The following is a 12,258-nucleotide window of genomic DNA, read 5'->3' on the forward strand; positions in this document are numbered from 1 at the left end:
AATAAATGAAGACTCGGCACACCACTTCTGAAAGGTTGCTGACTCCTGCTCTATGCCATTATTGATTCGCTCCCTTTGCCACTTTTTAACCCCTGTCAAAAGCAGTCCCCACAATCCTAATAAGGGCAGGGTGAAGGGCAGTACACCGGTAAATAGCACATTACTGCAGAGAGCACTTTAATACACTACACCGACTCGCCTCCCTTCTGCATTCCAACCCCCCAGAGCCACCTTGCCCCTGTATCAGTTAGTGGAGAATTGCAGAAGGGCCCATCCCATCCCAAGAATCAGCAGCGCTCTCAAGACTAGTTACTGTTTTACCCCAGGTGCCAGCCTCTAGGCATGCTGTAGCACTCCCCTTTAGATCTGCCTTAGACTCCATGCAAAGCAGGTAGTCAGAATTCAAATGGCCCAACTCTGCCCAGGTAAGAGCAGCAACTATGGTACAGCCCCAAACAGGTTAGAGTTTTGGAAAGTAAGTCTAATGCACGGGGTGATTGGTCCTAGGCACTGGTTGGCGAGAACACTGATTCTGAATGCTGTGTACTTTCCAAGGAAGGTATAAAGGACAGATTAAAAAAAAAAAAACTTATCTGATGACTACAGCTGTACTGCAGCAAGACTGATCTATAGTGTGGCTAGTGACATAGTTCCAGTCCAAATCCATGCAATTCAACATAATTATTTGCATGAACAAAACTCTATAAACTTTTGTGCAAATGAACCCCATTCACCTACAGGTTTATTTATAGCACTGTGATAAATAAATACTAATATGGTGCCCCTGTTTATGTAGACCATTATTTCCCAACATGAAAATGGGACACCTCCCCTCTGTGGGGCTGTCAGCCCAAGCCCTGCCACTTGTGGGGTTGTCAGCCCGAGGTACCTGGAGTTATCGCTTGCCTGAGACAACATTCTGACTTTCTTGTCAAAACTGGGCATTTGTCCCATTTGCAAAAGCAAAACAGGACAAATGCCCAGTTTTGCCCCCAAAAATAGTCAGGGCATCCAGGACCCAGGCTCAAAAAAAGACTGTCCCAGCCAAAACAGTATGTATGGTTACCCTATACATCACTCACAATGCCAATTGAAAGAAAATATGTAACCGTTTCCATAATGGTAAAGATGAATATTCTACAATCAGCATTTAGCAAGTAAAAGGGACTTTGAATAAAATATTGACATATTTCCACTTTAGCTCTGTGCCCTTAGTTAAACAAGATACTTCAAACAAACAAGATTGTAGCTACTTTGTATTGGCAGTAGAGATTCTATGGCATTTTTAAGGAAAGACTTGTTAATCAAAATTCCCTTTTTCCCCACTTTTTAAGTGATGTCTGATTGGCTGCTACTCTACAATGGCGAGTTGGATGCATTTCAGTACCCACATTTAAATTTGCTACATAGTAGTAGTTAGAGAGTGTGGTGTTTTTAAGGTGCATTTGTACCGCCAAGCTGGAACAAACAAATAAAAGGCTTCTATACATTCAGATGTGCCTGTTTTCAATAAATTACAGACATTCTTTTGCTGTATAGCTCACATATACTATCTTCACCTTGACACACTTTCTATTCCTCCTTTGGCATTTTTGAAAAGGGTGGTTGAGATAATAGAACTATCATCCATAGTAACTGCTAGTTCAGTATCATCTTGATACGAATGTACACTTGGTCTCGTGTAAATTTAAGGGCTAGAGTCCTAAGTCTGCCAAAAGTTGAGATTCAGAGTTCAGAAACATCCTTTTCTGAATCTTTGGAGTATTATATATATATAAAAAATAAGAGTGCCCATCTCTCTTCAGGAATCTGTTTCTAGCAGGTATCTGATACATGTGATTCCTTTTAAAGCAAATATAGAAGGAGCCAATTGTAATACCGCTACCATAGCAGTTTATCTGAAGAATAATAAGATGTGCAGTCTTCACCTCATGTGTCTAACACTCTGTGAGCCAATCAAGAACAGTGGTCTAAGCTGGCCTTGTAAAGGGAGGGACAAAGAATAGACTCAAGTAGGGAGTCTAACTTCAGGTCTTATTTCTAAACTTCTCCTTTGTCTCCCAAACACTTCTTTTTTCAGAGAGGTAAAATCCGTACTTGGCAGAGGGAAATGGAACATATTATGCTAATTAAAATCTTAATTTTAAACTAAACTTTTAGTGGATTAAGTATAAAAATAGAAGGCCTTTAATTTTGTATTTACAGATTAATGATTCAGAATGTACCTTTCCAACGATCAGCAGTTTCCAAAAAACAATTTTTAAAGTTTGCATTTTTTTAACCCTTCAACTAAAATACAGAAACAGAACAGTCAGGATCTAGAAAAGAAAGATTAAAGTTTTATTGTCATTTATGAGTACACTATATGTGAACTTAGAAATACAATCTCCTTGCAAAGCATTGGAATACAGATGCCCTTCCAAGTCTAAAAACCTACATTACTCTAGTTCTTGCAATGTGGTTATAGTAGCAGTCCAGGTTTGGTCTTTGTTGCAACAAACTCTTAACGGGAGATGCACGGAAAGATTTAGATACACACTGTAAGACAGTTGAGCTAAGTTTCAAATCACCTGCCAATGAGGCATACAAACCATTATTTAAATATTTAACTATAGAGTTCTTATACTTTCTTCCCCATTATGGAGTTGATGTCTGAGATTAAGTTACAGAGAATTTCTCAGTAAAACTGTCAACTGGTATTTCCATTGTAGCATCTAAAAGCAAACAGGTACTCTGCATTTTTATTACTAGTGCTTATGAACAAGTAATGTTTAACAAAACCCAAATAGGCCTTCAGAAACATTCAAGGTTAAAATGAACAGTTATTGGAAAAAAAAAAAAACTGTATGTATTTTCAATCATAACACAATGAAACACTGATGATGCAGTGTTTTGTGTTCTAGGGCATTAATGACAACCGTGCTAACCCTAGTATTCTACTTTTTTTTCTAATATTTAATCTTCATAATTGCAATCTGGATATATAACTGTACTTACAGGGAATATTAAACAATGCACAGTGCTGTAAGCAAATTTCAGTCTGGTTTTGAACTTAAATCATAAAACAAGTGACAAAATAGTTTAAAATTGGTCCTTGATTCAGATCAGCTATTTTATGTAGATTGGAAGCACTAAATTTAAAGACACACATTTATTGATAATCAGAACAAATTATTTTCATAGCTTAGTTTTTAGAGTTTTATCATGCATGAAAAGCAAGCTGCTGCTGCTGCTTCCCCTAAGTGCAAACATGGAATTTAGCAGAAGACTGTCACCTCAAAGATTTGTATTCTTTCTTCCACAGGTTATCCTACATAACCAAAAGGTACAGAAGCAGAAGACTGGCAAAACAATGTGGTGTACCTTCTACATTGTGACTGTTCTTTAACTATGGAATACTTTGGACCTTTAGCATGAGGGTCAATAAACACAGTAAAGAAGTTTTACATTCTTTGATTTCATTTACATCTTAAAAAAGACAACCTAATTTGAACTTCTGAATCACACTTAAATTGCTGTCTAGCTGTATTAAAAAAAGTCATCTGAAGACTGCAGTAGTTCGGTAGTGCAAGACATTTGCAACTTCAGAAATGTCCACCAATAACTCATCCTCCCAATGATTTAATAGAATATTGCATCAGTCCTAGATGAGGCAGAACAGAAGACTTGCATTTTGATAGAAACAGTAAGGTATGATTCTCTACCCTAATGAAAATATGCAAAGGACTTGTGCTAACAGTGACTGCTTTTATGACGACAAATGAAACCCAGCTGAAAGTCTAGAAAGAAATCTTATTAGTAGGATGCTATATTAGCTTAAAGAACACGATGTGACTCTATATTACTAATTCTGCCACAGCTGGATATGGTGACACATGAACAGAACCAGAGATCTCTGTTAAGATTATGAGATCATGTTTGAATGAAACTGACCTGCTGGACTGTCAACTTAGTAGGCCAGTTCGAATCCTATAATATTCCACAGACAACATGGATATTTTGGCTTTCACCTGTAAATTATCTTGTTATGAGTGCAACCTCCTCAATTAATGCAATATTCCAAAGATCATTGTGACTAAGACTGTAAAACCAGATCTCAACTGTAAATTCCCACCACCAAGTGAAGGACACGATTTACTTTTTCTCTCCGTAAAGATGAAAGCTAGAAAGACCACTAGTTGGTGTGGAAAGCAGGTCAGTAGAGACTCCAAGTATGGCTTGAGGAGTCCTCCATGCTAAGCCGCTTTCCACACACACAAATTCAGTCCATCTTCTCTTTCTGGACCAGTTTTGGTGCATCTACAAAATCCCTGCCATTGTAAAAGATGATAGCTAAAGTTCCAAAGCTTGCAGTTCCCCAGAAGAGCACGTAAGCCAGTGTCTCAGTCCATGTATCACCTATAATCAGATAAACATTCTAGTAAGTCATTTTCAATAAATAGTGGAGAGAGCATTTTTAGCAGGACAATAAAATAGTTCGCAAAGTGCTCATAAGGAAGCTTGTATCAAGAACTGAAATTTCAGATCAGCTTCACATATACTAGAGCCTGTTATTTTGTACTGTATATTTCCTTCTGAGAGTTTCCTAGCTCGGAAACTAATATTCTGCTGTTAAGCAAAGGCTAATTTACACTGGCTAAAAATTGACATTCACATAGACCTTAATTCAGAGAGATTCCAAAGGAATTTCATAACGTAAACTGATTTATGACCTATATAGCAAACACTTGACCTGCCACTGAAATGCTGTCAGCCTCTAAGCAAAAGGGGCAGGATTGGTAACTATTTAACTTTTCCTCAAACTTTTGTATTGGTGACCCCTTTTACACAGCAAGCCTCTGAGTGTGATCCCTCTTATAAATTAAAAAACACATTTTTTATATTTAACACTATTATAATTGCTGGAGGCCGAGCAGGGTTTGGGGGTGGAGGCAGACATGAGCCCCATGTAATATCACAACCCCCTGAGAGGTCATGACCCCCAGTTTGAGAACCCCTGATTTAACAGCACATACCTATACAGGAATTTAGGTCATTAAGGGTATGTCTACACTGCAAAAAAAGCAGCCACGTGGCAATAAGTTTCAGAGCCCAGGTCAACAGACTTAGGCTCATGGGATTCCCACTATGGTGCTAAAAACAGTAATGTAAATATTCCTGCTTGGGTACTGAAACCCAGCAAGGGAGGTGAGTCTCAGAGACCAAACACCAGCCCAAGCAGGAAGATCTACACTGCTATTTTTAGTGCCATAGCATGAGTCAAAGTCTGCAGACCCAGCCTCTGAGATTTGCTGCCGCTGGTCTGTAGACACACTCCCAGTGAATACCTTATCCAACTGAAACAGAAGGGGGAGTTTCAGGGAAGCAGAACATAACCTAAATAAGGGGTAGGTGTGGATGTCAGCGTTATCAATTCTACTCCTTTAAGAAGTGCCATAGGATTATTAACTAACAATTTTATACCTGATTCAACCATCATGTTAAGGAGAAGTGATTACTCATAATATCCCGCTGTAACATTGATTCAACAGAGGGAAGAGTGCCATCTGCTGAATGTCCAGCACTACTTTCTGCAGCATCTGAGCTTTCCCATCCAAGTACTGACCAGGCCTGACCCAGAAAAGCATAGCTCCAGGTTGTATGGTTAGAGGTATGACTTGAATATCTCATAACTCATAAGCACATACCCAGTGAATAGCTTCCAACATCTTAAGTGTATGCCTGCAAGTGAATTTTGCAAATGTAGGCCAAATAGTGACTTACCAGCCATAAGCAAACAGATAATGCACATTGAGAAAGCAACGACCATAATAATAGGCAACTGAGAAAGAAGAAAAACAGAATTAAAAAAGGAAATATATGATTGCATTGATTATTTCCTTCAATAAATTATATTTATAATTCACGTTGTAGCAGGTAAAGTTACATCATTTCTCTGATGTCCTGATTTGGTAAAACAGAGTCTCCTTCTGAGTTTTAGAGCTAATCTAAATAATGCTTTAACTGTATATTTAAGATTAGAGGATAATATGCTTGGTTTCTGCCTGCCTGTTTAGGCTCACTGAAAGATCAAGTTCATTAGTTCTGTTTGGGTATTTGAACAACCCTCCATAAGTCTCCAGTGTTAATCTATCCCACTTGTGTAGTGAGTGTATAGAACAGAAGGGGTCAGTGTAGGTATTCTCCAGAGTATTTTACTACTTTCTGGATTTCCCTCATGTGCTCTACGGTGACCTTTTTAGTCATAACTGCAGTTTTGAAATTCAGTTAGCGTTTAGCCTCCCCTTCCTGACTACCTTGGCACTGACATCGAAGAGAACAGAAACCAGTATTTGCCTTTGTGAGATGACATCTTTATGATTCTTTTTAGATCAACGATGGCTCTTATTACATTAAAAATGGTTATCCCTTTCCACTTTTCTTTCTTAATGAACAGATAAAGCAAGAGATCCAAGAAGAATCCCAATCTTTCTAGTAGGGGCACAACTGGCCAAAAAGCCCCTTTCCTTCCAACTCCATGTCTGAGGGATGCTCCATTTGTGTCATGGCTGATGTTCTGGACTTAGTCCTCCCATAAAAAACAGGGCCAGAAGACACAAATGGCCCCACATAAACAGTCAGTAACTACTTAGGTTTACTAAAGCAAATAAAAGAAACAAAGCATTTAGTTTCCAAAAGTGTGAAACAAAGCTATTAAAAAAAAAATCCTTACAGCCAAGAACTTCCAGTCCTTCTGTATATGTAGAGGGCTGACAGACTCTACTTCATCCACTGAATAATTTCCAAGAAACAGATCGATAGCATCCTGTAACAGAAACATACAGAGTTAAAATGCATAGCAATAATGACTAAGTACCTATCTGCAAAAGAAAAAACCCAACTTACTTGTCTAAATCCATCAGAAAAGTTGTTCTTGTAGTAACGTATTAATGAGTTCCAGCCATCCATTATTAGGCCCCACTGAGTTCTCTTCCCAGTTCTGTAAAAAAGTGGTTTTATGAGCATATTAGAATTAATTTGTTTGCAAATTGAAAGTAGAAAGTTATACTAAGTGATGTTCAGTTTTATGAACCTTTCAGGTTTGTATTAACAATCATATCATATTTATACTTAAGAACAAAGATGCAACTGTCTAGTGCTGCCTCTGCAATGTCTAACTCCGATAGGCAATAGATTTTTATGAAAAAAAAAGTTTTAAGAAAGGATGGAAAGATCTGTGAGTAAAGTCAGGAAAATGGTTCCTCAGAGACTCAGTTTTCCATCATGCAATAAAACAAGCTGGAATATTTTATAAACCCATATTGATTTTTATTTCCTGATTTTTAATGTTTTTTTTAAACTACAAAAGGTATATTATTGTTTATTATATCATGTTGACATAGGCTGAATTTTTCTAGTAAGAGGTAGTTAATATTACCAGCTTACATGTTAGTGTGTGTCTGGAAAATTGAAATTTCAATCTGTAGATAATTAAGTTACAAAAATGCATTGTCCACAAAACAGAACAGTCTCTAACTTGCCTTGTGTAGTCTGTCTTTAAGGCACCAGTTCCAGCATATTGTTTGGCACAAGCATTCGCATTATCAGCCCATGCTGTGAACAGAGAAACAGAATTATGTCTGTTTTCCTTTAAAAAAGGCTCTTGGGTCCTTATTTGAAAAACAGTAATTTAACTTCAAAGACAAACCTACCATTTTTGTAGATTTTTTCAAATTGTGCTTGTTCTTCAATTCTCTGTCCAACATGCAGAACACCTAACCTCTAGAACAAAAAACACTACAATTCAATAGCAACTCAGAGGAAGTCAGTATTTAAGTTTATGTAGGACATAGCTTTTTCATCCAGCTAAAAGCTGGACAGTACATTTTAATTTCAAGCAGGTCTTTAAGTACTAAAGCAATTTATGAGTGCAAGCTACTACAAACTTTGGTTTTACTTAATTCCTGACAGAGGACCCATCCTCCCTCCCCCCAGAGAGAGCTTTGAAAAAACAAAAACAAATTAGAAAAAAATCTTGACCTGCAGCTGTGCTTGCAGAGAACGACGTGCTAATAGGCTCTGAATCACATTAGTCCGGTCCAGGCAGTCCATGCAATTACTGCGGAATATTCCTTCCTGCTGAGTCACCACTTTACCATCAGAATCAACTAGAAAATAACTAAGATCCACGATACATTTAAATGTATATATAAATAGGTACCTAAAATAATCCACTTCAAAATATGTTCTATGACTGCATACTTTATAACAGGTTTTTTAGTTACCCCAAACAATCTTTCCCCAAGTTAAATTCTTAGCCATTTGTGTTTAATTTTATTTGATAACCTATTATCTATACTCTTCTTCCAGTAGCAGATAGTGAATGCATAGCATTATCAGGAACAGTGTCTAGATGGTTTCAGAGTGGTAGCCGTGTTAGTCTGTATCAGCAAAAACAACGAGAAGTCCCTGTGGCACCTTAGAGACTAACAAATTTATTTGGGTGTAAATTTTTGTCTAAATGGTTATTCTACTGCATTACGCACTTCAATAACTTAGCTTGCAGTTGCTATGAACCTTGGTATTCCCTATCGGAGGAAGAGCAGGTTCCACTTCCACCTTCAAGTATGTTGTAGTCGTGATGTATGCATGGTAATAACACAATCCTTACACTACACAATTACAAAGACTTGGCTTCAGCCTCTAGAGAAGAATGCTGCTTCTTTGGCCTTGGCTACACTTGCGAGTTACAGCACTGTAAAGGCTCCCCCAGCGCTGTAACTCACTCCCCGTCCACACTGGCAAGGCATTTGCAGCTGTATCTCCGTGGTTGCAGCGCTGCATGTACTCCACCTCTCCGAGAGGTGTGGCACCAGTGTGGCCACCCAATGCGCTGTGAATGGCCTCCAGAATTATTCGGCAGTATCCCACAATGCCTGTTTTAGCCACTCTGGTCATCAGTTCAAACTCTACTGCCCTGGCCTCAGGTAACCAACCATGTGACCCACTCTTTACATTCCCCGGGAATTTTAAAAATCCCCTTCCTGTTTGCTCAGCCCGGCGTGGCGTGGAGTGCTATCAGCGAATCTTTCCAAGTGACCATGCCTCCATGCGCCAAACGAGCCCCAACATGGAGCAATGGCGAGTTGCTGGACCTCATCAGTGTTCGGGGGGAGGAAGCTGTACAGTCCCAGCTGCGCTCCAGCTGTAGGAATTACGATACCTTCGGGAAGGTATCAAAGGACATGATGGAAAGGGGCCATGACCGGGACGCCCTGCAGTGCAGGATTAAAGTGAAGGAGCTGCGGAGTGCCTACCACAAAGCCCGCGACGCAAACGGCTGCTCGGGTGCTCCCCCCGCAACCTGCCGATTCTACAAAGAGCTGGATGTGATACTTGGGGTTAACCCCACCTCCACTCCGAGCACCACCATGGACACTTCAGAGCTGGTGGGGGGCGAAGGAGGAAGAGGAGGAGGAGGAAAATGGGAGTGATGGTGGTGGGCCGGATCAAGACACCCCGGAATCCCTGGAGCCATACAGCCAGGAGCTCTTCTCGAGCCAGGAGGAAGGTAGCCAATCGCAGCGGCCGGTACTTGGTGGAGGGCAAACAGAAGAGCAGGTTCCCGGTAAGCGGTTTTTTTTTCGGGAAGGAATTTTTTCGGTGCGGGCTCTTTGGGAGAGGAGGGTTAGGCATGCATGCCTAGATGCGGAATAGTGCATTGATGTGGTTTATCACATCGCGGTAATCGGCCTCGGTAATCTCCGAGGAATGTCTCATCCAGAACATGTGCAATGTGCTTGCGCAGGTTTATCGGGAGAGCCACCATGGTCCTTGTCCCAGCCAGGCTAACGTGTCCATGCCACTGTGCCGCGAGGGGCGGGGGGACCATTGCTGCACACAGACAAGCTGCATATGGGCCAGGGCGGAAGCCGCATTGCAGTAGAAGACCCTCCCTTGCTTCCCAGGTCACCCTCAGCAGCGAGATATCATCCAGGACGAATTCCTGTGGAAAATGTTGGGACAGTGTTCAGTGTAGGTGCCCCCTGAAGCTGTTGGCTCCCCCCAAGGCACAGAAACCCAGAGGACAGTGCAGCCCTGAAACCATCAGTCCCCCTTACTCGCCATTTTGAGGCTCCCGTGGGATGTGCGCTCTGTTTCGGACGGGAAAATTATGCTATTGTGTAGACCCTGTGTGTTTTCTACTCCTTAAGTGCGGGGGGGATCATTACTCTGTCTGGTATAAACAATGCTGCCTCTGTTAAATATTGCATTTTGCCTATACAGCTGCATCAACCTTGAGACCTCAGCCGTCCCTCTTATCGCCTGCTCAGAGACTGCAAAGACTCAGGAAGAGACCGCGAAAAAGCAAAGAAGACATGCTGCAAGAAGTGATGTGGCAATCTATTAAAGAGAATGAGAAAGCACAGAACTGGAGGGAGAGAGAAAGCAGGATCCGCCAGGAAAACGCAGCGCACCGGCAGCAAAGCACTGATAGGCTCATAAGCATCCTGGAGCGCCAAGCAGATGCTATACAGGAGCTGGTAGCCATGCAGAAAGAGGAGCAGTACTGCAAACGCAAATGCCACTCCCCCGCCACAGCCCTTGTCCCAAAACTCTTTCCGTTGTGCCCCACTGTCACCTCCAACCCACTTTCCCCAACTTCCGTGTTCTTCACGCCACCCGCTGCCTCCAACACCAGTATCTTCACCACCCAGCCCTGAAAACCACGACCCTTACCCTCTGCACTCAACCCCCATCACCATGCAGTATAGCTGTCCTGAAGTGCAGCATTCACTACACAGCACACCAGACAGGACATACGCGAATCTGTGATTGTACTGTTCCCCACTCCACCCCCTTGTTTCTTTTCAATAAATGGATTCTTTGGCTTTGAAAACATTCTTTATTATTGCATAAAGTAAAAGACTCCTTAGCCCAGGAAATAAACAGGCACTGCAAGTCTGCTTGTCTGCTAAGCAGACACTGATTCCTAAAGATTGGAACTACTGCACTTCACTCCCGTGCAGGGCACCAGATATCACTGCTGGTTTTCAGCCTCAAATTGCTCCCTCAAGGCATCCCTAATCCTTGCAGCCCCATGCTGGGCCCCTGTAATAGCCCGGCTCTCTGGCTGTGCAAATTCAGCCTCCAGGTGTTGAACCTCGGAGATCCATGCCTGAGTGAAGCTTTCACCCTTCCCTTCACAAATATTATGGAGGGCACAGCACGCAGATATAACCACGGGGATGCTGTTTTCAGCCAAGTCCAGCTTCCCATACAGAGATCGCCAGCGGCCCTTTAAACGGCCAAAGGCACACTCCACAGTCATTCGGCACCGGCTCAGCCGGTGTAGTTGAACCATTCCTTGCTGCTGTCAAGGATCCCTGTGTAGGGTTTCATGAGCCATGGCATTAATGGGTAAGCGGGATCTCCAAGGATCACAATGGGCATTTCAACTTCCCCTACCATGATCTTCTGCTCTGGGAAAAAAGTCCCGGCCTGCATCTTCCTGAACAGCCAAGTGTTCCAAAAGATGCGTGTGTCATACACCTTTCCGGGCCAGCCTGTGTTAATGTCAGTGAAACGCCCATGGTGATCCACAAGCGCCTGGAGAACCATAGAGAAATACCCCTTCCAATTAACGTACTTGGATCCTAGGTGGGGTGGTGCCAGAATAGGAATGTGCGTCCTATCACCCCTCCACAGGTAGGGAACCCCATTTGTGCAAAGCCATCCTCTATTTCCTGCACGTTACCCAGAGTCACGGTTCTTCTGAGTAGGATGCAATTAATGGCCTTGCAAACTTGCATCAACACGATTCCAACGGTCGACTTTCCCACTCCAAACTGGTTTGCGCCCGACCGGTAGCTGTCTGGAGTTGCCAGCTTCCAGATTGCAATAGCCACCCACTTCTCCACTGGCAGGGCAGCTCTCAATCTCGTGTCCTTGCGACACAGGGTGGGGGCAAGCTCCTCACACAGTCCCATGAAAGTGGCTTTTCTCATCCGAAAGTTCTGCAGCCACTGCTCGTCATCCCAGACTTCCATGACGATGTGATCCCACCACTCTGTGCTTGTTTCCTGAGCCCAAAAGCGGCGTTCCACGGTGCTGAGCATGTCCGTGAATGCCACAAGCAATTTCGTGTTGTACGCGTTACGCGGCTCGAGAGCATCGTCGGACTCCTCACCCTCACTGTCACTTTGGATCTTAAGGAATAGTTCGACAGCCAAACAGGACGTGCTGGCGAGACTCATCAGCATACGCCTCAGCAGTTCG

General features: G+C 42.2%; 1 protein-coding gene across 1 annotated transcript in view; it reads right to left on the bottom strand.

The window, feature by feature from the left end:
* Nucleotides 1-2,319: 2,319 nt before the first annotated feature.
* The window catches only part of SACM1L (SAC1 like phosphatidylinositide phosphatase), a 56,691-nt gene continuing 46,752 nt past the window's right edge, over nucleotides 2,320-12,258 (bottom strand). Inside the window, exons 14-20 of the mRNA XM_034760968.1 lie at nucleotides 8,020-8,158; nucleotides 7,692-7,761; nucleotides 7,521-7,593; nucleotides 6,886-6,979; nucleotides 6,713-6,805; nucleotides 5,764-5,821; nucleotides 2,320-4,398 (exon numbers count right to left, since the gene is read on the bottom strand). Coding sequence (XP_034616859.1) covers nucleotides 4,262-4,398; nucleotides 5,764-5,821; nucleotides 6,713-6,805; nucleotides 6,886-6,979; nucleotides 7,521-7,593; nucleotides 7,692-7,761; nucleotides 8,020-8,158 — 664 coding nt within the window. The 3' untranslated portion in view covers nucleotides 2,320-4,261. The remainder of the gene's footprint in view (nucleotides 4,399-5,763; nucleotides 5,822-6,712; nucleotides 6,806-6,885; nucleotides 6,980-7,520; nucleotides 7,594-7,691; nucleotides 7,762-8,019; nucleotides 8,159-12,258) is intronic.

This window comes from Trachemys scripta, chromosome 2 (assembly GCF_013100865.1).
Source record: "Trachemys scripta elegans isolate TJP31775 chromosome 2, CAS_Tse_1.0, whole genome shotgun sequence".
NCBI classification, from domain to species: Eukaryota; Metazoa; Chordata; order Testudines; family Emydidae; genus Trachemys; species Trachemys scripta.